The sequence below is a fragment of the Mesocricetus auratus genome, unplaced genomic scaffold (genome assembly GCF_017639785.1).
Source record: "Mesocricetus auratus isolate SY011 unplaced genomic scaffold, BCM_Maur_2.0 Super-Scaffold_100026, whole genome shotgun sequence".
NCBI lineage: Eukaryota > Metazoa > Chordata > Mammalia > Rodentia > Cricetidae > Mesocricetus > Mesocricetus auratus.
Genome location: NW_024429207.1, coordinates 71147 through 99036, shown reverse-complemented (window position 1 = coordinate 99036; position 27890 = coordinate 71147). Strand labels below are relative to the sequence as shown.

The 27890-nt window shown below is 36.2% G+C and overlaps 1 protein-coding gene across 3 annotated transcripts in view; it reads left to right on the top strand.

Annotated features, from left to right (window-relative positions):
• The window catches only part of Gpm6a (glycoprotein M6A), a 268227-nt gene that overhangs the window by 229065 nt on the left and 11272 nt on the right, over nt 1-27890 (top strand). For all 3 annotated transcript variants that reach the window (XM_040731979.1, XM_040731978.1, XM_040731977.1), the window contains exons 2-4: nt 13076-13268; nt 21838-21994; nt 27349-27502. In XM_040731979.1, the coding sequence (XP_040587913.1) occupies nt 13076-13268; nt 21838-21994; nt 27349-27502 (504 nt within the window). The remainder of the gene's footprint in view (nt 1-13075; nt 13269-21837; nt 21995-27348; nt 27503-27890) is intronic.

The window sequence follows — 27890 nt, the reverse complement described above, 5'->3', positions numbered from 1 at the left end:
CGTCTCTCTAACCCTTCCCTCTTCCGCCCACGGTGTCTAAGGGGAACAAGAGATATGATCAAAAGAAGGAAATGACATCAAGCATTTGGGGTGTGGGTGAAATTGCAGTAATAATAAAGCGTGTGTCTGCCTTTTGCAATCACAATACTCATTCAAATTGCAATAGAAGCAACAAAATGACAGTCTGAGGCTTGGCTCAGATAAAACCACCATTTCCTCCAAACCTTAAAAAAGAGAATGTATTGAATGAATTGTAAAGATGGAGGCAGCTGGCAATAGAGCCTTTAGTGAGCGAAGGGAAGGGGTGTTTCGGGGAGAGAACAAAAATATTCTGTTGATTCAAAATGCAGTTTAGGTTTTGAGAGAAGACAGGGTTTGCCACGGTACCTCTACCTTGAAGGGCTGCCATCATCATCTCTCAGGCTTCAGATGAACGGAGATTATTGTCAGGCTCTCAAGCAGGACTTCAGTAAGAGGAAAAGAGCTTGACTCTTAACACCAATTGTGACAATTTCATTCTTAATTGCACTGGACCAGTTACTATGTCCGCAATGTAATGTTATTATAACACACCATGAATAGTAGTCATCAGGCAATTTTTTTGCTGTGCATTTCAAGTAATATTTGAAAAATTTCAATATAAGAAATACTTGAAACTCTATCCTACAATTTTACCTGGTAGCCAGTTTGGATATGTTGTAATAATTACGAAAGAAAATTTTAACTATCTACTCCTTGAAACTAGTGACCTTTTAAATTTGGAATAAACGTAAAAGTTCAAAAATTACAGATTACATTAAAGATATAGTTGAAAAATAGTTAGAGCTGCAAATATTACAATGAATCCCCTGTGCTTTGTTAAAGCAACAAATTCTCTACTTGTAACTTATACATTCAAAAGGTATTCCATATTTTTAATTTAAATATTTTCTTTTACAGCTTTAATCCACAGTCAGGAATTATTTTGTTCGTGTTTAAAACACTAGATTCAAAATTTGTACTTTTAAGAATAACTTCATGGTAATCAGTGACATTTTAACCATACTCCAACTTTTAAAATGTCTTTACATTTCATCATTTAATGAAATATTTTAATCTATAATTCTTATTTTGCATGTTAACAGTGGTATTTGGTAGGAAACTGATCCACAGATTTTGATTATATTCTCTCTCTCTCTCTCTCTCTCTCTCTCTCTCTCTCTCTCTCTCTCTCTCTCTCTCCCTCTCTCTGTTTGTGTTGTATTATACATCTTAAACAGTGACCTGGTCTGGTTTTAAGAATGTAAAGATTTTCTTAGAGTTAAGATTGCTATGCTTCTAAGCAACTCTTTGGAACCTATTAAACATCTTGTATTATACAACTAAGAAAAGCATGTCTTCTTTCACTATTTGAAAGTAACTGCATGGAACCTCAGAGTTGAGGGTAGAGGGGCTCCCTGACAGCAAACCTGAGAGTCTGAGTCTCATACACAGAGCCACTCGATGGGAAGATAGAACCCACTTCCACAAGCTGTTTTCTGACCTTCACACACACACACAGCATGGCATTCACACATGCACATGTATACAAATACACACACATACAAATAAAAAAAATAGAAGTTTGCTAACTTTCTAAGGTTCCTTGGGAAACTTACAAGTCAAAAGATACATAATGAACAATTGCTTTAATTAATCATGTGTATGTTAATAAATGGAAATTAAATTTAAAGCCACTACTTCTCTGCTATATCATAAAATTGATTCAAAGAAACATTTTCTAAATCTGTGGAAGCTCACCCTTAGTAACTATACTATAGAACAGAATTAATAACTTAGAGTTTAACTTATATTAATAAATAATACATTGTAAGGTACAATATGATCATGAGATGTCTACCTTACTACCAATGTAGACAAGGCTTCTGTTAGGCTTTTATTTATAAAATGCTTTAAATTGCTCCTCCAGTGGCTGCTTTGGTGCCATGTGGGATCAAACAAAGGACAGCCATTTCTGCAACATATCTGAGTCTCAGAGACTCATCCCCCAGACAGCACAATAATCCGGAGCAATATTTACTAAGGGATTTCAGAATTATGTAAAATTGTATTTAATACTAAAATATAACTTTGTGGCAATAAATTCCTTTAGGTAAAAATTAAAGCTATCTCTTTTTCCTTAGTTAGCTGTCTTAGGAGGCAAATGTTCTTGGTTTTTATTGTCACATTTCTCGTTTAGATTTAATAGTTGTAAATCTGTAGGTCCTTTGGGGGGCTCTTCTGTTGTCTTGGTGTGTAATTTTGTGCTTTATGTTGAGTTTTGTGCAGAGTCATACTAAAAATCCTCACTTTGATATCGTTATCAAAGCAGCATTTTGAAAGCAAATGTATCCCAAAGAGGTTGAGATATTGATGGATACAAAGTATCTTATCTCCATTTTTTGCCCTATAAATTTAAGATAATAAGGTGTTGCAAGAAAGCTGTTGAACTCTCTCTTCAGCACACTGCAACAATTATTAGAAACAAATCAGGTGACTTTAAATAACAATGAGGTAAATAAGTGAAAACTAGTATTTTAACTAAACAGCCACTGCCAAAGTTTGTCATCTTTGGTTTCAAAGCAAGATACTGTCAGTATTCTGTCATCTCTCTGTAGAAATACAGGTTTGAGGCAATTATCTTTGAAATAAAATTTCCAATTAATTTACTCAACACATATTAATTGATCGCCTATTATATACATACTAGATTAGGAATTGAATTCACAGAAACTGACAACATAGAAATTCTTGACCTCATGGGCTTTTATAAATCAATAAACAAAATAAGTAATATATTGAATAATGATTTGTGTTGTGTAGAAAAAGAAAATAACCTCTGGAGAAGAGTTCAGTTTTGTTTTTAGTTAGTTTGTTTTGTTTTTCTAATGTTTCTCGGTGAATTTCACATCATGCTTATTAATCCTACTCATCTCCCTGGCCCTTTGTATCTCCCCTTTGCCCTTGCAATGTCCCTCGCCCCTAAGATAAAACAAAATAAAGTTTAACAGAAAACGAGTATGTCATCATGTAAACTGTGGTGTGTCACAGTGAGTCACACAGTTTACCCTTTGATCCATGTGTCTTACTTGCAAGTGTTCATTGCAAAGAGTCATTGGTCTGGTTTGAGGCTACTGGTTTCTGCTACACTGTCCATAGTAGGCCCTCACTAGGACTCTTCTCGGATATTCTGTTGTTCTGTGTCATGGAGATCCTGCTGCTTTGGATCTGCAGGACTGGCCCCTCCATGTGCTCTAACAGTTCTTAGAAGTGGATGCTGGGGTGGGCTAACTCGTGGCGCATGGGTGGTCAGCCTGCCAGCAATCCCGTGTTCTCACCACCAGGGTGAGCTCTCTGGTACTATCCTTGCTAGCTCACCCAGCCCAGAAAGCCACAAGAGGTGGGGCCAGTTCTCCTGTGCTTCTGCTCTCTGGGCCAGCTCACCAACAGCTACACCACCAGGGCAAGCTCTACTGTGTTGCCCAGGTAAGGTGCAAGGGCCACTCAGAGCTGGTGAGATGGTGAGAGGCAGGGCCAGCTTTCTCAAGCTCGTGAACTCAGGAACTGCTTTTCTATCCACCACAGGTGTGTATGGGGGTGCAGTGAGGCGGGGCGTTTCCTCTCCTTTTCCCATGCCGCCGTAATATGGCAGATGAGGGAGCAGGAACATATTTCTCGCTGCTCTCTCATTCTCCGGCCCAGCTCATGTGAACCCCAGTCAACCGGGTCAGCTCTACTGTGCTGTTGAGATGAGGTGCCATGCGTAATCTCCCTAGTATTGCAGGTAGTAATTGGCAAGGCCAACTGTGTGCAGCCCTAACCTCTTGACCATCAGTGGTAACATGAGCCACTGACATCAAAACAGAGTATGGCTACTTCAGGGCTGTAGACCCAGACATCATCACCATGGCCCCAGGTGGCAAGCAGGTCACAGACCTCAGTGTACTCCTCACAGCCTTCACCTCTTTGGATCTGCTTCTCTGCACAGGACATGAGCCATTCAGTCTTTCTCTCTTCTATACACCACCGTAGATTTGCTCTCCATAATAGAGGCTGACTGCCCAGTTCCCCAAGGCACTGGGAGGGTCATGTTTTCTCCTTCCAGGCCCAAAGAAGAGATCACTAGGTAGCCATGTGGATCTTGGACTCCTGCTCAGTCTTTATCTTGAGTTCAGTTTTAAATGGGATTAAACTCACATCAGACTGAAGATGACTGAACACTCAACCACCCCTTACACACAGTGTTGGACTCAAGTTGTTTGAGAAGCTCATACAAACACCTGTGTCTCCTTTGATAATAACAGGTGGTGGAGTTTTGTTCTGCCATTCCTAGGCTCAGTCTTTAAGTAGATTGGGAATCTGGGCCTTCTCTTATTGTGCTGTAATTCATCAGTCTATCCCAATGTGTCTTGCATTTCACATCGCAAGAGTGACAACTAGCCTTTTGTTTAGAAGAACCACAGAAAGGAGGAAGACCTCAGGTGTAACACGAAAAAACTAAAGACCCAGAGACTGATGATGGGCTTCAAGCTTCAAGCTGAAGATCAGAGAAGCAAAGCAGCCCAGCCAGTAGATCTTACCCCTACCTCAGCTCAGATCAAAGGGGGTGAGCCTCAGACTGCTCTCTACTTTACAGCTCTTCAGATTCACTCAGACTGCTATGCTTTCCTCAACATAGCTAGAAACCAACTCTCAGACTGAGTGTCTCTCCTTTTCATACCTCTCAAATCCTGGGATTAAAGACGTGAGCTCTGATTCAATCTCCAGTAGCCCAGGGTGGTCTTGTACTCAGAGATCCCTCTGCATTTCTACTGAGTCCTGGGATTAAAGGTGTGTACCACCACCGCCTGATCTCTATGGCTTATGGTTGACTTTGCTTTCCTGAATCCACAGACAGACATTAATAAATCATAAATAATATATCACCACACTCAGACTTGCCACACATCGTAGCTCTGGTCTTGTGATTGTGGTGAAGATATTCACACATATTCAGCTTAACCTACTACACTCAAATCACTCAAAGACTGAGCTCCCCGTAGCCACAGCAGTATGCAGAGAAAGCTGCCCTGTTGAGTTTAGAAAACCTATCAAACTGAGACAATAAAAATTGCTATGTTTAGCTAAGACACATTTAAGAGAATTTGTTAGTCGGTGGCTATTGCAACAAAGAAGCAAATATATATGTATATGAATGAACAAAAGAATGAGCAATATTTTGAGGTCATGAGGGAGCAAGCCATGACATTTAGGCAGTTTATATCAAGAATGAATCCAGTCAAGAGGAGATCAGAATTTTGACCAGATCTCCAGACACTGTAAGCAATCTGTGACCTGTGGAAACCTTACATATGTTTGAAAGTAAGAACAGAGTTAATATGCTCCAGACATTTTCCTCCCAAAACATCTTTCGTTTTGTTGTTGTTTTTTCTGATTCTGAAACATGTCTCTACCTGACTGTTCCTTTACCCTGCGGGCTTATTTATCACAGCTAGAAGTGTATGGTCTAATCATTAATGAAGCAATTAGCTTTCTGCCTTGAGGAAACAAACTAATTAATCAAAACATTCTTGCTAAGTCATGCTGACCAGTACAGAAAGTTCCATGATTTGCAATACAATTCTAACAAACTCTCTGTATCTTAAATAGAAATAGTGTTGCCAAATAAAAAGGAAATGCTTTCTTAAAAAAATACACAGTAAACAGGCTTTGATATATAGTTCTTTGTGTACTCTCAATAATCATATGGAGCTGAGAGGTTTCACATGTCAATGCATTGGTAGTCTTGGCCATGTTTCTGTGACATAGAAGGTGTTCACAGAAAATTCAGTGGTATCATTAGTTGTATATTGCCATCAACAAATTTTAAAAATTTTCTCATAGTGATATTTGTTTAATCACTGTACTACAAATGTCTCATCATTTACAGACAAGTGTTAAAACATCATGACAATTGCATACAATGCTGCATTGTGTTCATAGGCTGCCTTATCTGCACATCAGAATCAGCTAAACGTTAAATTAAAATCTTGGGATCATAACAATGGGAACCTATGGTCTCTAGCTATGACATAATTCCTGGTGATTTTGGTAACTACAAAGTTGAGAGGACAAGATAATACCTCGAAACTTGCAAGATACTTTTCAATATTTTTTATTAAGTAGTTTAAATACAGTATTATAGCAGTGCCTGAAATATTTAAGATCAAAGCCTGTCATTGTAGTATGCTATTTTGTTAATGCTGTGTGCAAACATGGCATTATGAAATATCCACCAGGGAAGGCTAATTGTGCACAGGTTTAAGGCAATAGAAAATCTTCATTAGTCAGCCAGTTTTTATTAGTCTATTACCCCAGTGTAGTCTTGAGCCTTTCTTTCTCATGGTAAGCTTTTAAGCACAAAAACCACATCCTTGGTTGACATACGTCAGTTAGCATGAACAGTTAGGCAGAAGCAGAACTACAGAAGCTAAAAAGAAATGTTAGTACTTTTAGACACTTTCCCAGAGCTTTGGTTTTGATAATTAGGTACTTGTCTCATTTTGGTAGACATTGTTGCCTATGACCTGGCTTCTAAGGCCTAGATGGTACTTTCATCATGGAGTCAGTTATGTTAAGGTCTGGAAACCTGTTACAATTGTGATGGCAGACCACAGATTTAGATTTAGTCACATGCTGACTTCTGCATGTGATGTAAGGCAACAAATATTTTTTAAATGTTAATAAAGACTTAATGTTTTTGAATTTTAATTATTTGATATGTAATCTAGTATACTGTAAAACATGAGTTATTTCCTTAATTACAGTCATTAGAAAACATGAATGCTAACAATTAATAAAGTGTTTGATAAGCATTTCCAGGGTAATTACTTTTCATAAGTTTAATTTTGAATAATTGTTGTTCATATTTCAATTATTGTATACTGTATACATTTTAAGACTGCTACCAGTGATTCTGATTTGCTAGATAATGTTGTGGTCATGAGATATCATACTAAATAATACAGGTTTTGATACGATGTTTTTTGACATTTCTGTAAAAGCATTAAAATTTTAAACTGTTATGCCATTAATTTGTAGGAACAAGTAACATCCACGTCATAGTTTCAATCAATTCTATACTAGTAGACGTTCAAGAAATCTTTTACTATTGATTGCCTCTGCTGTTAGGCCAGGTACAGAAAAAAGGTGAGCATATGAAATAAGCTAAGCCAAGTCAAGTCCTGTCATTGTTCTTGCACTCCTTCAGGGGATAGGTTTCCATCTATAATATGATAGGGGAAATCAGATGGGTTCCACTCCATTAAAATTTCCATAATAGAACCTAAAACTAAATTGGAAACTGGGGTGACATATGTAAAAAGAGCTGAAGGCTATAAATGTTTATTAATATTTTTACTTTAGCTGGTAGTATCTCATTTCCCTTTTCCAAAGATGATGCTAAGACTCTTATTGGTTACTGAGATTTGTCTAATACCTAAATTGATTTCTGGAGTCTTCCTTTTGAAATGTCATGAACCTTTGAAGCAACATAATCCAGCACCAAGCTTCAAGGCCTTCCAGGTTTTATCCTACTGCCCAGAAGCATTAGTGAATGGCTTACGACCATTGGGGAGGCGATAATTAAAGGGAAGTTTAGTGATCTCTGCCTAGTTGGAAGCTTATACTGCCAACTGCTAGGAAACTGTGCTGTACTCACTATTATATGAAATTCCGACTTCTGCTTTTACTCTTGTTACTTATAAACCTCACATTGGGCAATGGATGTTGATCTTTGACCTTAAATCTCTTAACGTACTTTGTTTTTCTTCTTTAGCTTGGTATTCTACCATAGATCTTATTTTGCCTTTCAGTCATCTATTTAAGGGAAGATTTATGTTATGATGTTTTAGTTAGTATACTGCCACATCTTTCAGATATTTTATAGATGTGACCTCATTTAGTCTTTCGCTGGCCTCTTTATCAAAATCTGAGATCAATACTTCAATATTCCTCATCTATCTTCTCTGCCTAAATTTTCTTCACACTTCTCACAGTCTCACAAATACTATTCTAACATCTTGTTCATTATCTGTCTCCCACCTGTTTAATATTGATCATGTTAAATTCTGCATCTCCAGCAATTAGCATAATCCCAAGCTTCTCTATGAGGATTCAATAATTATATTCTTAGTGGGCTAAGAAGAACAAGAGAATTCAATAATTATGCACTTAGAAGACTAATGAAAACAAAAGTGTTCAATAAAATGCTAAGGTGAAATTTTCAGCTGCATATTAAAAAATCAGCATGACTACTGTTTTTGGTAATAAAAAATTTAATTTGGAAAATTTTGATGTATCTGGTAAAAGTAGGAAAAACTGGTTTTAGTTACAGAATTCAAAACAAAAGAGACCCATTTAAATAAATTAGCCAACATTAAATTAATAATGAAACATATTTTCTCCCTTAGTAACAGAAACACAGTGATACTTTTTCTCTTTACATTTCACTAATTCTGGTTAACAGAGTAAGATAACAAAATTATAAATGAAAAGACAAATGTTAAAAAGACAGTGGTAACACTTAAATTTTTCATAGATGCTGTGATTATCAACAAAATAATCCAAACTTGCAAAAATAATTCTTAGTATCTAGGAAAGATTTTAAGGTTTATAGTTCTAAAATAATTATGAAGATAGTTACCAAAATCTAATTTATGTAGTCAAATGTTTTCTAAAATGGATATGAAAAGCGAGTGAGCCCTAAATGATACACATGAGGAAAATGAATGCGATAGAGCAGTTTTTGTGCAACAAGACAGGGATTGATACGGTAACTGATGTGTCTTGAGATGTGGTGAAGGTGGTGTTGACACAGAGAGGCAATGACTAATGGAGGAGAATAGATGGTCCAGAAACCAACGCAGATCTCTGCCTACCTGATTGTGACTAAGGCAGGATTTCTTCATACAGAAACAAGCCTCTCCTTAGTAAATGATACTGGAAAAAAAATGTATCAAGTAAAAATTTAGTGTGTCGTCAGCCTTGTTTCCAATTTATTTCTAAAATCCATGTTTGCTGGTCTCTTTTTACTGTCATCTAACATATTCTGTTTTATTTTCACTTTGATACAACTTGGGAAGTAATTGTAGGCAAAAATTGTGCGTATTTGTCAATATTTAAGGAGAGGTAAACTGATTATGTGCTGCATGGAACAATAAATGTACATCTTTAAAAAGCAGTCATATCAAGGGAATTTCTGCAAATTTTACATTGGAAGAAGTCAGTGATATAACCTCACTAAATAGTGAGCAAAATGCTAATGTCATAGAAGGTGTGTTGAAAATAAAGCCAGGTGGTTCTTTTACTATTTATCTCCACCTTGAAATTGACAACATGGCATTATTTCACTTGAGAAGATATACCAAGAAACTGGATGTAATAAATGCTTCTGTTTGCTCATATGGCTATAGCACACAAATTCCCTGTCAATATTTGAACCTTAGCTTTATTTGAAAATTAAAAGGCCCTTTTCTCATATATAATGTGGAAAACATACAAAGCGATCATTACTGCTTTTATGGAGATTTTTCTCAAGAAATCTATTTCCTCCTGTGACAGAAAACCACTTACTATGCTTTATTAATATTCATCTAATAGAGTGTTTTTGCACTTTCGGTTCAGTAAAAGCATGATGATGAGGGAGAGCAGAATCCTCAGCCTTCGAGGGTGATTATTGGGAGTGCATCCTGGCCCAGGGGCACGGTTGCCATGGAGACACTACTGATCTGCCAAGGCTGTTTCTCACTGTGGGTGGAAAGCAGCTCCCCTGCCAGCAACTATGTGGGATTCTGGCAGCTGCAGGGAATGCAGAGATGATGAGCTTCTTCTCCATATGCGAGCTCAAAGAGACTTCTTTAAATGCAGGAGCCAACTCCGCTCAAACTCATAGGAAGAATGGGTTTGATTAGGATGTAGTCCGCTACAAGCACAATATGTCCCCACTGAGACATGTAAGGTTTTTCACTTGAACAAGTTTTGCAGAGGGTCAACACTTAAATTAAATTTTTCTACCCTGACCATGCAGAAATGGAAACTTAGAAGAATTTGTATTTGTCAGCAAAGGTAACATAATTCTGAGTAAATTATGTGGCAGTGTTTAAATGGAGTGGAAGGGTATCTTTTGAAGATCCTAAACAAATTTGAGAATGTATATTAACGTAGAGACTTCAACTTTAGTTTTCTCTAGTATCAGAGTTTATCTCATACATTTCTAAATTTAAAAGCAACTCATGAGTTAAATTTGCAAACAATGCTTCTGGATGAGCATGTAGTTTCATCTTAGGGAGATGGAGTCTAGCACAGAATCTAATGTTGATCATATGCGACACAGTAGGAAAAATAAGACCTCTAAAAACTACTTCCACACTGGGAGTAAAATTAACCAGAAGTTCTAAGAGACCATTTTGGTGATGACTTTTATGTGGGTATTTTTTATACTTTATATGCTCTTGAGTTCCTGTGATTTCATATTTTATTCACCTGTAAATTCTATGTTCTATGATAAAGCAAAGATGATGGCATTCAATATATAGAATCTTCTCTCTGCGTTTGAACTTATAATCAGATGGTTGTGTGGAGCATGAGAATATAGTTTTGACATTTCAAAATGTCTGCAATAGAATCTTTCCTTGACTGCATCAAATGTTTTGAGGATAGGAACAGAGAGGGACCACAAAACTGGGACTTGAAGTCATTGGGACCATTTGGTAAACTTGACAAATTAGGGAATTCTTTGTTTTTAAAATGCTAATGTTAATTGTTTTCCCCCTTAATTTTACATAATGAGTGAGATGGGAAATATAGAATATCAAAAGGGAAAATCTAATTTTTTTTCTGCTACCCTGTTAGTCTCCACCCAAACTGGGCTCAATGACATTCAGATACTACACACACTGGTCTCAGCCATCTGTTGGTGAATTTTTTTCTACTATACGAAGTTTCAAGCTGTTCTAACCTTTTCTACTTCCCCACTGTGTGTGTGTGTGTGTGTGTGTGTGTGTGTGTGTGTGTGTGTGTGTGTGTAGAAGTAATATTCAGGGAATGATTTTTGTTGTCATAAGAAGTAGCAACAAAACTGGCGAGGTACTCTGGCTGCTTTTTAAAAACTTCTGAGGGAGATGTTGTGGGATATAATTCTCAAGGTCTGTTTAAAAAGCAATATCAAAATAACAGTCTAGTTCATTCTCCAAGCATAAAGTCACTTCACACAGGACCTTTTAAACCTAATGTTTTAATATGTTACTGAACAGACATATGGATATAGATTCATAAAGGTCAAGGATCTGTAACCAAAGAGTACTGCAATCTGAAAGCCAAAACCCTCTCAAATGTGTAACTTTTTCAACTCTGATGCTCTGCTGCAAGTGCAAAGCCCCATAGTTGGCCTTCTATGACATGGCATAACTAGAATGCAGACATGCTAAAATATTATACAATTACCTGCAACCCAAGTACATAAAGTGTGTCTGCAAATGAATTTCATGCTGAGTTATCAATTCTACACTCGAAAGCTATTTGCTTATATGCAGATATCACCAATTTAAAAAAAAAGCCAGGCAAATCCAAAGCACCTCTAACCTCAAGCACTCCAAATTAGGGATGTTCAAGCTTTCTCTTCCTTCTAGGTAAAGTACACTTAGCTTTTCCTATGACTGACTAAAAGTATAATAATTACAATCCCCTTCAAATTCTCACTTGTTACTTATTTCTGAAAAGGGGGGAAGCCTAATCCATAACAGAAAGGGCTCCCTCATTCAAATGGGGTTGAAGTAAGAGTTTTCAAATGGAAGGATTATAGGGTAAATCTCTGGTTTGGAGATATATGTGGAAGGGCAGGGATATAGTTGAACATATGAGATCATCTTGGAGGCTTACTGAGCCTGTTGGTATTGCAGCCTCAATTACCCAGCCTGAGCAGGAGTTAGCACATGGTGTCTCACCAGTGTTTCTTGCTACCAAATATATCCATCTAAGATTTTCTGGTTAATTTAATCAAGCATATCTAGAACTCACAAGAAAACTTTGACATTGCATTTAAGCATAAGCAAATATATTTTGTGATATATCAGGCTAAGTGCTCGAAACTCTCTTTAAATGGAGGCATAAGTGATGATGTTCAACAACTAAAAGTGTCTGTTATCGTCAAAGACTTTTTAACAACCATATGAGATTATAGTCATAGTAATAACTGTTGAATTATATCTAACTTACATTTACAGAGCATTTGGTTGAACAGGTATTATTTTTATATTTTGGCTCATTTAATCACCAGGAGAACAGCATGAAGGCATTCTCTTATTTTCACCATGTTTTGCAATATCAAACGGATGAATTCCTTAACAGTCACAGTGATGGGATCAGTGGCATGCCCTCCTTGCTTTCTGTTTTCTACTTTATCCACATCTTTCTCATTTATTTTTAACCCAAGTCTATAAATGTATTTTTCAGTACGAGTCACTGTATAGAGAATGCATGTATATGATGAATTCAGAATTCATCTTTAAATTTCTAGTAATTGGAATTTATCAGAATGCTATCTGATTTTGTCTTCTCAGTTTTCAGAATGTGTAGGTAAAATGTCAGTTAAGTTTACAGTAGAGTACTACAGGTTTCAAATAATGATCTGGGAAAAAATGCACAAACAGTTCCAAGGATTATGGATTATGTAAGCAAAATAAAAAAATATGAATATGAGATTAGTGATTTCAAAGCGGAATGCTATGCATGCTTGTGTAGTGGTTTGTAGTGAAGCTCTGGTTAGAAAAGAAGGGCCTCTGTTGGACTAAGCATAGTGGATGTGATCATAGCTGTCTAAACATCCACATGCCTATGAGAATGGTTCTAACAATGGACGTCATCTTTAGTCTTTCCAAGGCACACTAGGACTCGACTTAATGTGATTGACCCGGAGACACCTATCAATACTAATATAATTTCCTACAGTGTTATAGCAATATTTTAGTAAGATGAATAAATAACATTAATTTTTCACTTTTTTCCTGTTTCTCTGCTACAGGGTGTTTTGAGTGCTGTATTAAATGCCTAGGAGGTATTCCCTATGCTTCTCTGATTGCTACCATCCTGCTGTATGCTGGCGTTGCCCTGTTCTGTGGCTGTGGTCATGAAGCCCTTTCTGGAACAGTCAACATTCTACAGACCTACTTTGAGATGGCAAGGACTGCTGGAGACACACTGGATGTTTTTACCATGTGAGTTATCCTTTGTGTCTACTTTTTGTATAGTGCTTGTGTTGCTTACATTCCTGTTTCTTTTTTCTAAATCAATTGTCCAGTTAAGTAAGGTGATGATGAATGAACATAATCTTCATGAGGCAAACATGATTCAGAAAAGCATTGATCCATCAACCAATACAAAGTGCTTTGCATAGATTATGAGGCAAAATTAACAGAGGTTAAACCTAGGTTTAGACATGAATTAGGTTACCACTAAGCAGGAAATTTTTGCCATGCTCTTCATATTTGAGCATAGACTCTTCAAAAAATGGTGAAAAGACAGGTGACAGAAGCAAGCACAAATCTAGACTTTGATGTTAATTCTAAGAAATTCATAAATTTCTAAGGGGGATCAGACACTTCACAATTTTAACCCAGCCATGCAAATATTACCTTACTTTCCTTACCTCACAGAAAATATTGTTAAAGGTTCTTGTGTTCTTTTGTAAGACAAAAATTAAATAGTGAGAATTTGTTTTCTGAAAATACCAATTATGTTTTTGATCCCCTAAAATATTAACTTCTAGGATTATAAAGTTATGATGATGTTGAAATAATGTTGGTTTGTAAATATAATTTAAGCAGTCTGGAAGTGAAAGTCTTTTGTCCTGGTTTCAATCTCTTATTAATATTATAAAGAACAAGTACTTAGGATTCATTTATAATAAGTGTTCAATTCTCACCATCTATTGGGTGATTTTATAATCATAGACAGAATAATATATTCATTGTTTTTTAACCACCCATGTTTGTTAGCCTTGAAACTACTTGCATCTATTTCATGCTGCTTGGCTTTAGGTGTTTGAAATTTTCTTTTTTTTTTCTTTCTAAAACACTCAGTTGTTCTTACTGCAAACTCACATTTTCTGGAGTAGGACTGTTTACACTTTCAAATATTGATAATTATCTGCTTAGTTATGATACCATTGCTTTCTACTCATGTTCTTCCAGATAAGACAACTGCAAATCTATTTGATCCAAGCTGGTTCCTTTGATCTTGGTGTCATTAATAACACCCGAGTAGAATCTTATAACTACAATATCAAAAGTGTACAACATTATGGGCCAGGTGTGGTGGCATACACCTTTAATCCCAGCACTTGAGAGGCAGAAGCAGGCTGACCTTTGTTGAACTCTAGACCAATTTGGTCCACATAGAAAGTTCCAGGGCTACACAGAAGACCCTCTCACAAAAACACTACATAATATTGCTAAATTTCTTTATTCTCCATAAACTAGAAGAACATTGTTTTAAACAATAATTTTAATAACTAGGAGGAATTAAAGTTAATAATTCACTGTGAAAATGAAGAGAATGGAGTTGCATGCTACTGTTGCATAATGTAAACCACAATTCTTTGCTCGTAGGGGTGAAGGACATGTTGTTCCAAAAGAGGAAACAGCAGAAATTTTAAGGAAAAGATATTTAACTTTTATATTTATCTGTAATATTTGAAGATTTTAAACATTGATAATTTCTAAGCAGTTAAAAATTGAAATAGAATAAAGGAAACCTAAATGCTTCCACCAGCAGTGATTAGAAGAGGGGATTGCTGAATCAGTGAGATCAGCGGAGACATGTTGTGCTCTGCTACTCTTGCTACTGGGGTAGGAAGAATGTCAAGTTCCAATCTCACCAGGGCTGCAGAGTAAGTTCAATGCCAGCCTGGGAAAATTAGTATAAGTCTTTCTCAATATTTAAAGCATAAATAGAGCTGGGTATATAGCTCACTGGTAAAATACTTGTAACACTTGTATGTATGACAGCATCATCTAGTGTATGTGAGATTCAATTCCCTAGGACTTAAAAGAATAGGAAATTATTATTAAAGGCTACAGTCCAAAATCTGAAGTATCATTGCCCCCAAACCTTGCAAATGAATGTTTATTAGCAGGTTAAAATTGTCTATTTTGTATTGTGATGTTATTTCACAAACCCTTTGTAAATTATCACTATCCATTTAATTGGATGATAAATACATATTCCTGCAATTCATTAATTGTCATAGAGTTAAACAATAGCAAACACATAAAACCAAAACTTGATAGCAATTCAGCACCTTAGATTTAAATTTCTATGAGATCCTTTTTCCATTTAAGAAAAATTACTTTGACTGCCAGGAAGGGTTTCAGATGGGTTCCAAAAGTGGATTAGACCTGATTGAATTCTTAGAAAAGGAAGGAATGGATAGAAACAGCAAAAAGAAATAAGCAAAGCCCACAATGAGAGAACTCCCTTGGTTTCAAATGCCATGGTCCACTTGGTGTATCACTGGCATACCAGTAGTCAAAAGAGCTGACAATCTTACCAGAACTTTGGGTATAGCAATGGTGTTTTAGCCAGATATAGGTGCCATTAATTTAGCATCTTCCAAGTGCTTTTTTTCTTTTCTCTATATTTCAATTCAAAGGGTTTGATTGTGCCTATATGGCTGTTCTGGAACTCACTCTGTAGACCAGGCCGGCCACAAATCACAGAGATCTGCCTGCCTCTGTCTCCCTAGTGCTGGTATTAAAGCCACATCGACCCCCTGTCTCAATTCAAAAGTTTTAAAACAAAGAAGCTTCATAAGTCAACCTAGTTTTAGGGAAGGGCCCTCAGATTCTAAGAATATTTTCCCAAAGCTATAAAACTAAATTTTGTTTTGAAACTAGCTTGTTTTCTCATCTAGCTTGCTTTTCGTTCTCATAATAAACACATTGACCACAAGCAACTTGGAGAAGGAAAGGGCTTATTTGGATTACAGATTAAAGTCTGTCATGTAGAAAAGCCAAGGGAAAAACAAAAATAAAATTAATTGCTTAATTATTTAATGTATTTATTTCCAAAATTATTCTTTGTTTATTGCTCATGCTCATTGTATGGATGTAATTAAGCTATTTCAAAATCCAACTGGGGAACCAGGTAGTAGTGGTGCATGACTTTACTCCCACCACTCAGGAGACAAAAGTAGACTGATATCTGTGAATCCAAGGACAGTCTGGTCTACGTAATGAGTCCAGGAGAGCCAGAGCTACACAGTGAGACCCTGTCTTAGAGAAATTAAAGAAAAAAGAAAAGAAGAAGGAAATCCAACTGGGGTATTGCTAGTTAGTTCCGGAGAGTTTTAGTAAGATGATTTCATGGATATATTTTAATGTGATAAAACTAACATTTTCTTTTAGTTATATCTCAGTATAGCTGGACAAAATATGTTCTCACTGTTCATTATTTTAAGCTACCCAGATGTCCTTGAAATCCACAGCTCTATATTTAGTCTGCATTCAAATTGCTTTATTCAGTTGTAGCACATGAAGTTTGTAAGGAGTCATAAGTCTAATAAATGACTATATATATTAACAATTATAAATTTACATGTTTGATATTTTGACAACAAACTCTAAAATATCACAGATCTCTGTTGAACCTCTGGGGAAACTATCTGTAGGAGCCTGGGAAAGGGAATTTAGAAAAGGCTTTAGAATATATATATATATATATGTTTTTTGAGACAGGGTTTTTCTGTGGCTTTGGAGGCTGTCCTGGAACTAGCTCTTGTAAACCAGGCTGGCCTCAATCTCACAGAGATCCGCCTGCCTCTGCCTCCCGAGTGCTGGGATTAAAGGTGTGTGCCACCACAGTCCAGCTTGGATTGTATATTTTTATAATTTTACATTTGATCTTTTATATGAGAAATTAAATGAAAGAGCGGTGAATATATTTGTAGTAAGAAGACTATTATACTGATTTGGGGGTTCAAATTACTACTCTTTTCATAGTTCTAATTCATTAAATTCACTATATAGGTCTCATAGAGCTTCTAAATGGAGTAAATTCTGCTCCTTGAAAAAAAAATCTTAGTGTGGTGAATAAGAACTAAAAACTTCATAAAATATGCAAAGATGTTGAGGTTGTGGAGATTGCCCTCAGAAGGACTGCCTACGGGTATGGGGGTATCAGAGGGATGGGAAAGGTAAAGCAGAAGCAGAAGATGCAAAATGAGAATTATAAGGTGCTGGGGGGGCAAATAGTCACATAGGTGATATGTCTTGCTCATCAATATGTTGTTTGAAAAGAATTTGTAGGAGAATGATCACAGAGGAAGCACGTGGCCTATTTTAGTGATTTACAACTTCTTGTTTCAGCCATATTTAAAAGTTTCCTACTTAAAAGAGAAAAGGGGCCTGTTTAGTTAGATAAGTGAGCTAAAAGATAACAATAAAAAGATTTCTGAAGACTCCTGATTTCATCTGTGTTCCTCAGGATCTAAGAAGTAGATTTTTTCTTTATCCTTACATTTACTTCTCTCTGTCTCTCTCTGTCTCTCTCTGTCTCTCTCTCTCTCTCTCTCTCTCTCTATCTCCCCCTCCATTATTTTCTTCCTTCCTATCTTTTCTCCCTCCTCTACATTTGCCCCCTTATTTCTCTCCCAACCCCCTAAATACATAAATACATGCAAGATTCTAAACATAATGCAGATCTCTCAAGAGCAATCAATGAAATCCATGAAATGTTACCATTGTGTTTTGCTAGTCATCTTCCAGGCATGAAATTTTACAATTCACAGATAAGTCTGCAGTTGCTTTCCTTCATCTGCATTATGTTTCTATCATTGTTGTATTCTACATCCTAACTTCCCAATTAATGTTAAGCAATTTTGTCATGGTCCAACTGATGTTTCGAGCCCTTCAAAGAAAGAAGAGAGTGAATTTTTACTAGCTTTTTTATCTATTGGCAGAATTTTTAATGTCTCCATCTATCATTATTCATTAGTTTCCCAGAAGTTCTTTTAGCCATTATATGTCACTTTGGTTCTTAAAATTCAGATCATGTGTTGGCCCCAAACTTGTGATAATTTTATAACCTATCTACTTCTCCCATTATTTCCCTATTCAACAACATCTATGTACTAGCACAACTCAAGAAATGGCTTGTTATATGTTGTGTGATGACCAGTAACTCTTCTAATTTGTGATTCAGAATCTTTTGCCTGAGGAAAGTTTTGACAGTGTGTTATTTCTGTGCTCTTTAATTGTCATTTGCCATGCAAGAGGAGGATGGATATTAACCACTGCACAATACACTCATACAAGCAATGAGATGTGGAGAGTGGCTTAAAATGAGATATAAAAATGTGACTAAGATAATTAATTAAGTGATTTGACCTCTTGAATAACTATTCTGGAGTCTGGTCACATGCTAGCTTTATTTATAAATAAAACTCCGTATAATTTATTTATTAAGGATAGTTTTTGAATTTTTAAAAATAGTAATGAGCTCAGAATCTGATAATATTGATTTACAGACAGAATAGATTTTATTTTTAAAGTAACTTCGAATTTATATTAAATTATCAAAAATTAATTTACCAGATTTATGACTAATTTAATACTTTAAAACCAAAAAATAAGGTAGATTCACCTAATGTATTCCCAACCAAAATTATGAATTTATTATGAATAAGGTTTTATTGTTCACATTTATTCTTTGTAAATTAATGAGTTATAAAAACACTTAGCAAAATACAAACCATCTTAATTAATGGTTTGAAGATAACAAGATAAAAAAACTGAGGCTTAGAAACCAGAGCAGTCTGCAAACTAGACAGTTAAACCAAACATTTTGCCTTATACTTAAAATAGTGTTTCAAGAACAGGCAAAGTAGAGTTGATTGGAGATTACTGATTTATCTTGGATATCAGAGTATACTTCAAATCACACTTAAAATTTTTTGTTAGAAATCTTATTGAATTAATGAGTTTGGAAATAACAGTCAAATATGGTGCATCTTTACTAAGCATTTTTCAGGCTTCTAATCCTTAAGAACTTTTTTTTAATCAAAAACTATTTTTCTTAAAACTAAGAAATTGATTGGTTACATAGGTCAAAATCCAAAACAGGTCTTCCTAGGTTTACTGCAATGGGTTGAAATCAAGATGTTGGCAAAACTGTGTTCCATCTGGAATCTCTGGAATTGTTCCATCTTAAAAAAGCCACCTGCATTCTTGGCTCCTTATCCTTTTCCATCTTCAAAACCAGTCATGTGGCATCCTGAAATCTCTCTGAATTTTATAGTGACACTCATATCTTTCATTTTAAAGATCAGCACAATTACATTGAACCTGCCCATTTTCTCCAGGATAATTTTTCTATCTGTAGATCATTAACCACATTCTACAAAATCTCTTTGACAATACAAAGTGACTCACAAGTCCTTTCTAGGAAATAGGATGTAGACACATTTGGAGAACCTTATTGTTTATACCATTTGCTAAAAGTAGGGAATTGGGTAACTGGGTCTCCATACTGTAGGATGGACCATAACTTTTAAAACTATAGACTTGTGAACTTATCTTCTTCATACCAAATGGAATTCAGGTGATTGAGAATCAGGGGCCATTTTCTGCCTTTGAAAATTGCCACTTTCCAACTCAGAAGAGATATGATATACTGCAGAGATATCAGTGAATTGTAGTAAGTGAATTGCAATCCATAAGCATATTGTTACACATTGCCAGAATTAGATTAGTTGTATGTAGGCTTCATATTTGGGTACACACATATAGTTTCCTGATACTTCCATAAAAATATAACTGTGATTTAAAATGTAGGAAAGAAGCTGTGGATAGATGCAGGTCACTTATTTAGCAGACACAAGGAGACCCTGATTTCAATCCCTAGCAGTAAATACAAAAATGAAGAGAAAGAAGAAAGAGAAGAGATAAAATATAAACTCTGTCATATTTAGAAGGTTCATAAGTCTGGGATAAAGTTGTCATCAGGGGAGGACTCTTGTAGAAGCCTCTACAGAAGGCTCAGCAATTTGTCTCTTCCAGGTACTGGATTGAAGCCACATCATTCCAATCTGCCTCCATTTTTGTAGTGATTTCTCCTCTTTTAGAACTTAAGTGGAAATCTTATTAGATAAATCAGAAAAATCTTCATTTTGAAAGAGATTGGGAATTCTGATGAAGATGAATAGTTTGGTAAAAGTGTCTATCTACAGCATAGGCATCATATCCATCCCTTGGGTATTTCAGTATGGATGTTGTTTTAAGGGTAGAATGTCATCAGCATGTGACATAAAAAGGCATACAGTTGATACATTCCAAGTATTGTACATGACCTATTCCTCAGGTTAGGTGGCATAGAGTGCTGAATTGGAGCTATCTCCACATTTACACTCCATTGGCATTTTCAGAAACTCTGACTACATTGAATGTGAACTACTCATTGGTAATGAGTCCTAATAGAAAGCTTTTTTCAACTACAGGACTCAATTGTGTTTACAAATATTTCTTTGGTTTAAAAAGATATAATATAGAACCCAAACACGGAGAAAATAGTTTCTAAAAAAAGAATTGTAAATAGAAACTTACTTCACAAACATGCAAATTTTTCTTTCTAAACATACTGAATGTTGATCTCCTAAATACAGAGATACAGGATGAAAATGTATCTATCATCTTCTCTCCATCTTCTGTCTATCCCAGCTTTTGTCTAGCTGTTTTGCATTTGTCAGTTCTCTGTGTGAATATATTTATATTTCCTAAATGTAATTTTAGTATGGATTTTTTAAACAATAAGTGCCCAACTATGATAAAAGCAAATTACTGTTTAAACCTCTCAGGAATCACACTGTGGTAATTTCTGGCTCAATTCCATTTAATATTAATTTGTGATACTACCAGAAAAACTTGTCATTTTTTCTGGAAAATCACTTTATCTATATTATTAGTATTGTTGTTGCCAGAAAATATTAGTGATGTTTATGATAGAAGTTAAACAAGATCCATTTAAAACCAGTGTAGTGACAAAGTATGAAATTCATATAAACTTATAAAAAGCTAATAACACCCAAACATTCTTCATCCTTTAATATGTTCAAAAGATTCAATGTTTTATCCATATGTATGCATTTGATAATTTTGCCTGTGATTAATCTTATCAAATGATTAGACAATCACTTAATTATTGAAGTAAGACTGCATTAATGTGAGCAGAGAACAAGATAGTCTTCAAAAGAAGAGAATAAAGTCTACATACACACAAATCTCAGCACCCATGTTGATAAATGTTAAAAAATGCCAGAGCAGAATATATATGTTAATATTACAGATATAAAACATGTATGTTTTATAATCTACCTATTATAATTAATACCAATGTCCTTTTAATTTTCTTGTCCAATATAGTATTTTTGGATCCAGTTCAATACATCCTTTCCCTCCCCCGTCTTCTTCTACTTTTCCCTTCTGAGCTTCATGTACTCTTCCTCTGATTTTTAATACTCACTGAGTCCATTAGTGCTACCTGCATGGCATGGGCATGGGCATACACTCAGGGATCACATCTCTGAAGAAAAGTGACTTTCCCTCAACCGATAGGCACCAACTGCCAATAGCTCCTTGATCCATGCAGAGATTTTGATATGTGATTTCATGCATATCTTTTGCTTTCATTTCAAAAGATCCATGAGCACATGAAGATCAGTTTTTGAAATCAAATGACAAACAGTCATTGTAATAAATGACATTGTTTTTTGCTTTTCTTTTTTGTCTCCAGGATTGACATCTTTAAGTATGTGATCTATGGCATTGCAGCTGCTTTCTTTGTCTATGGCATTTTACTGATGGTGGAAGGTTTCTTCACAACTGGTGCCATCAAAGATCTCTATGGGGACTTCAAGATCACCACCTGCGGCAGATGTGTGAGCGCCTGGGTATGTCATTTCTCTGCACTCTGCATTTAAAGTAGGTTGATTTCAGTATCGCATAGGCGTTTAACTCACCTGGAGAGAGTTAAAGCATTGAATGTAGTAACATTTCCTTCAATGATGGCAATCATGCAATTTCATAAAAAGATTTTTAAATTAATGGTATTTGTTGGGCAATATCGGTTTTAAATTCTAAAATCATATGCACTGCAACTAATTTTATTTTACAGGAGAAAACATTTATTGATTTATTGCTATTTGTTTTTAAAGGGCCTTGAGTTACTACACAAAGTAATAGAAAATCCTTCCCTCTAGCATATAGACTAGAATGTCTATGCATATGCATCTAAGTTTCTGTCTCTTCTTTTAAAATACTTCAGTGTTAAGCTATATATATATGAGGGCAACTATATCATAAAATTTCTGTTTTTGTCAACTCACTAATGTTGGTATTCATCTTTGCTGGTGAGATGTTTAATGGTAAATAAGACAAATATTCATAACAGAACTAATTATATACAAGACATTTATCTATTAATGCATGAGAGTAGTAAAACTCAAATGTGATAAGGTTCAATGTGGAGTTGCATGTTTTATGCAGAATAGTTTTCCCACAATGAATCAATGAAGCGTCCATCCTTGACTGGCCTTACTTTCTATTTTGTCATGACATACAAGAACATGTATTTAATTGCAGTACAATAAGTCCCAAAATGAAACTGATCAGTAACAAGGAATAATAAATTGTTTCAGTCTCACAGAAAAATTAAATATACCTGTCACCAGCAAATCTTTATATTGAACAACTTGTAACCAATTCTGTGATGCTACTTGGTTGAGTTGTGGACATCTATTTCTGACTAGGGAAAACTCTTATTGCTATTGCTAACAGATAATATAGATACCTGGAGGAAAGCTGGAATTTCAATAATGTGGTAAAGGGCTTTCAAAAAGGGATTTCCACCTAAATTCTTTGGATTGGTAATATCAAATTTCAGATCCAGAGGAAATAAGATATATGAAGATCTTGAATTGATCTAAAAAGTATGCATATTTACTTCTTGGTAACATTTAAACAATTCCTCTACAAAAAGACAAGTTTCTGACCTTAATTTAATTTCTAGCTTCAATTAGTGTATGAATTCAGTGAATGATGAGCTCTGTTGTTCAGATAACTCATGACAGTGTCTCAGTGAGAAGTAGAAAGTAATTTTTCTTCTCTGAGTCAGTATTGACCTATTTGACAACAATCAAAATCTGTTGCTGTCTGATAGCTGACCAGACCCAAATAATCACACAGATGCTATATTAATTATAAAACTGCTGACCAATAGCTAGGGCTCCTTACTGAGTAGCTCTGTCTTAATTATTAACCCATTTCTATAAATCTGCTTTGCTACATGGCCATATCTTACCAGAGAACAGTGGTGCATCCTATCTTCCCCAAAGCTACATGGCATCTCTTGGCATTTCTCTCTCTGCCTACCTTTTCAAGAATTCTAGTCTCCTAGTGCAGCCTATCTTCCTTCCTCTATTGGCCAAACTGTTTTGTTAATCAATTAATAAGAGAAACATATATGCAGAAGGACAACTCCCATCAAAGATCATCTTTGAAGTTCTGAGTCCACAACACTACACAAATGAAGGACAAGAGAAAAGGGTATATAAGTTGATTTCTAAAGGTACAGAACATCCCACTGGCAGGACAATTGAAGTCAAATGTGATGTTTTGTTTAGGATAATAAAACCATCACATAGTAAAAATGATCACAGAGAAAACTCACATTTATGTATAGATAATTATCTGCCTGTTACATTTGCATCTCTTTGTGTATTTTCATCCCTTTTCATTGTAGGATTTTTTAAATTTTTTTCATTTTAAAACAGTCTTTTCTCATTTTGCGGGATACATATTACTTCGGAGACTTTAAAATTTTTCTTTTGTTTTTCAAGATAGGGTTTCTCTGTGTAGCTTTGGAGCTTGTCCTGGTGTCCTGAAACTTGTTTTATAGATCAGACTGGCCTTGAATCCACAGAGATCCTCCTGCCTCTTGCTTCCAGGTTCTGGGATTAAAGGTGTGTGTCACCACTGCCTGGCGGGGTATTTTTGTTCCACAACTGACACCCCGTATGTAAGGCTGGAGTTGCTGTTTAGCATCCTATAATGTACTGGGCAGTCTCTATACCAAATACTTATCTGACCCAAATTTTCACATTACCAAATCTAAGAAACCCTAATTCAGAAAGTTTGATCTTATGCTGTCTCATGCCTGCTACTGGCAGTTTCTGTTCCTTTGCCATGTATCCCTTATTTTTCTTTTAATTTTAGGAGTTCTATCTTATAGAATCCAATGGTGAATAACAAAGAGGCCTTTATAACCAGTATACCCATGATACCTGTCTTTACCATAGAACAGCACTTCTTAACACTTGTATATAAATTTGCTAACTGATGGGCAAGTCCTGTGTTTTGTTAAAGGAAGCTTTCCTTGAGAGGAGCCTTCCCGCCCACCTGGTTCCAGATCCGCATTCCCGCCAGCCTGGTTCTAGAGCCTTATCAGTCCCAAATAAACACACAGGAGGCTATATGAATTATGAAGCTGTTGGCCTTGCTTGTTTCTTACTGGCTAGCTCTGACTTAAGTAATTACCCCATAATTGTTAATCTAAGTATTTCTCTTACTGGAGAATAGTTCCGGGCTTCCTACCCGATGGCGTTACATGTTGACTGCCTGACTGCCTCGTGTTTCTCCTTCCCAGAGTCCTCCTGGACTCCTAGTCCCTCCTATCTAGATTCCCTATTGGCCAGACAGTACTTTATTGACAAATGCACAGGACTTCCCCAACACCTGTGTATATGTCAATAAAGCACTGTTGGCCAATTGGGAAGCAAGATAGGTGGGACCAGGAGTCCAGGAGGACTCTGGGTAGGAGAAACACAGGGAGTCATCATATAGCCCGCCAGAGAAGTAAGATGTTGGTCTGATAAGAGAAATACTTAGATGGGTTAAATACTTAAGTCAGATCTAGCCAGTAAGAAACAAGCAAGGCAAACAGATTCATAATAAATACAGTGATTTGTGTGTTATTTGGGGACTACAACGTGGCAGAGCCCAGGCTACTGGTGGGGAAAAACCAAAGCGGCTAACAAGGAAAAAGGCTTCTCTCAACAGCTAACCTTCAGAGAGGTCTCAAATATAGTTATAGTTGTCACAGGAATGGCCTAAGCACCTTTGCTCTTGAATTATCCCGGGTCATCCTCACATGTGACCATGGAGCATAGCAGGACCGGAAGCTATGCTCCTTCACAATGTCTACATGGGTCAAGAACTTGGTTGACAACATGGTCTAACATTCTTTGTACTTTAAGTCAGCCTATTTACCTGAGGTCCCACTCCACGGTGAACACCACCCTCAGAATAATACATTGAAACTTTCCCAGGACAGGAACAAAAACAAAATGGACAGCCTGTATCTCAAAGCATACAAATGACTCTCCCTTGAATTGTAGCACCTCATTTTACCTACAAAGTCCTGTTTCATGCTACACTCTCACTTTTATTGTCCCAGGGACAAAACACCGTGCAGGAGAGCATTAATTCCAAATAACGAAAATGTTGCAACAGCAAGCCTCTTACACCCCCCCCCCAAAAGAGTTTTATTATCAGGACTTCTTCACAGTTAAAATGGTTTCCTTGTAATTTCTTAAGAATTTTTTCTGTTGTGAGAAATGAATTTTGAATAATTTTGCCTATCCTAGTAGTTCTAATTATTTTCATTTCTCCCAACATGACACCAAATTCGGTATAGACCTAATTAGTTGAAACACATTGTGCTAGTGGTAAGAATAATAATGATATCATCAATAAAAAAAGCAGCTGAGAGTTGTCAGAGATTCTAATATGCCATTTCCTTAACTAAATGCTTCACACTTGCCAGCTCATTTAAACCTGTCTGGGATGTATGAGGTCTACTTAGAGTTATTATTTACACTTTGTAAAGGTGGAAATTGAGTCCTGAAGAAGAGCCCAGCTAAAGTTAAAATGACTGCGTTTTTAAACAGTATGCCATATGTTTCCTTTTTGTGAAATAAATGTGATATTTAGATAGGGTTGTTATGAAAGTAATCAATGCTTATTAAATAATGGAAGACTTAGTGGGTTGGGTAAAGGAGCTTGTTGTGCAAGCCTGACAACCAGCATTAAATTCCTTTAACACTTGCAGTGGTGGGGTGATTGATTAAATAATGTTGTCCTATGACCTTTGGGCAAGTGCTGTAGTGTGCACTGCCCCACATCCACACACCAACACATGAAAATACTATCCAACCTTTTTTTAAAAAAATTAGAGAATAAATCTTTGTATTTTATATTTGAACTAAACTGTGCATGCAGCAGGCAATGAATTGATGGAGAGACATTGCCATGCCTGTGATTTGGAATCTGCAGTGATGCTTAACAAATATTTCTATTGGCATGAAAGGAAAGTCATGACAGGGAGAGAAAACTTTATGAATTGGTTCACTTGTCACACAAAGCAGTGGGATGCATCTGTTGCTTCGTTTTATATACTCCAGGAAGGAAACACACACACACACACACACACACACACACACACACACACACACAAAGATATCCATTGCCTTTTTCTCATAGAGACAAACAAAATGTTGATCATACCCAGTAGTCAACTGTGTTTTAAGACTCAGAATTGCAGTTGTAAAACTGGTGAACCAGCATTGGACCAAACCAACCCTTCTGAATGTGGTTGTCAGTTAAGAGGCCTAGGCCACTGACAGTGGAACCAGTATTTATCCCTAGTGCTCAGATGGATTTGGGAGCCCATTCCCCATGGAGGGCTACTCTCTCAGTCTAGATACACGGGGGGGGGGGGGGGCTAGGGCCTGCCCAAAATGACATGTCAGACTTTAATGATGCCCCATGGAAGGCCTCACCCTCCCTGGGGTGTGGATGGGGCACAGGATGGGGGATCGATAGGGGGCATTGGAAGATGGGAGCGAGAGGGAACTGGGATTGAGGTGCAAAATAAGATTGTTTCTAAATCAAATTTTAAAAAAGAGATTTCAAAAACAGACGCAGAATTGTTTGTATTTCCACATAGAATATTCTGTTCCTTTCATCATTCAACCGAGGAGAAAGAATTCATTGATATGAAAGACCACAAATCTTCTCATGAAGAATTTATTGGGAAAATTCTCATATTCTAATATAATTCCTAACAGTGTTTTTGAGCATGTAGGCACCAAGAGTCTAAGCAGTGCGTATTTGCTGTGAAGTTTGAAAGCAGAATTGTTTGTCAGCAGCTTATGTGTTTTCTCTTTCCCTGTTTTCCCTGCTGCAGTTTATCATGCTAACATACCTCTTCATGTTGGCCTGGCTTGGAGTCACAGCTTTCACCTCACTGCCAGTGTACATGTATTTCAACCTGTGGACCATCTGCCGAAACACCACACTAGTGGAGGGAGCAAATCTCTGCTTGGACCTTCGTCAGTTTGGTAGGTAGAGAGTGGGTCTTGTAAAAAAAAAAAAGTGCTTTGATTTGCTACCTCTAAAACATTGCAAATTGCTTTGGAACCACCAGAGATAAATTTATCTAACTACACACTTAAGGGCATCATGTAAATTTAAATAGGTAGGGATTCAAGAGTGAATGGAAATTGCTACTATACATATGCATACATATACATACTTATTTAAATATGCCATCAAAATGTGCAGCTCAAGACTGGTTTCTTTTTCCTAATTTCAGCATTCTTTTTCAAGCTTGATCTGGTATCTGTGTTCTGATTTCATTAATCCATAGTTAACTGTATAAAATGAGATAGATATCTAATATAAGGATCACCAAAGAAGACGTAGTTCATTGTCCTCAAAAATGAGAAA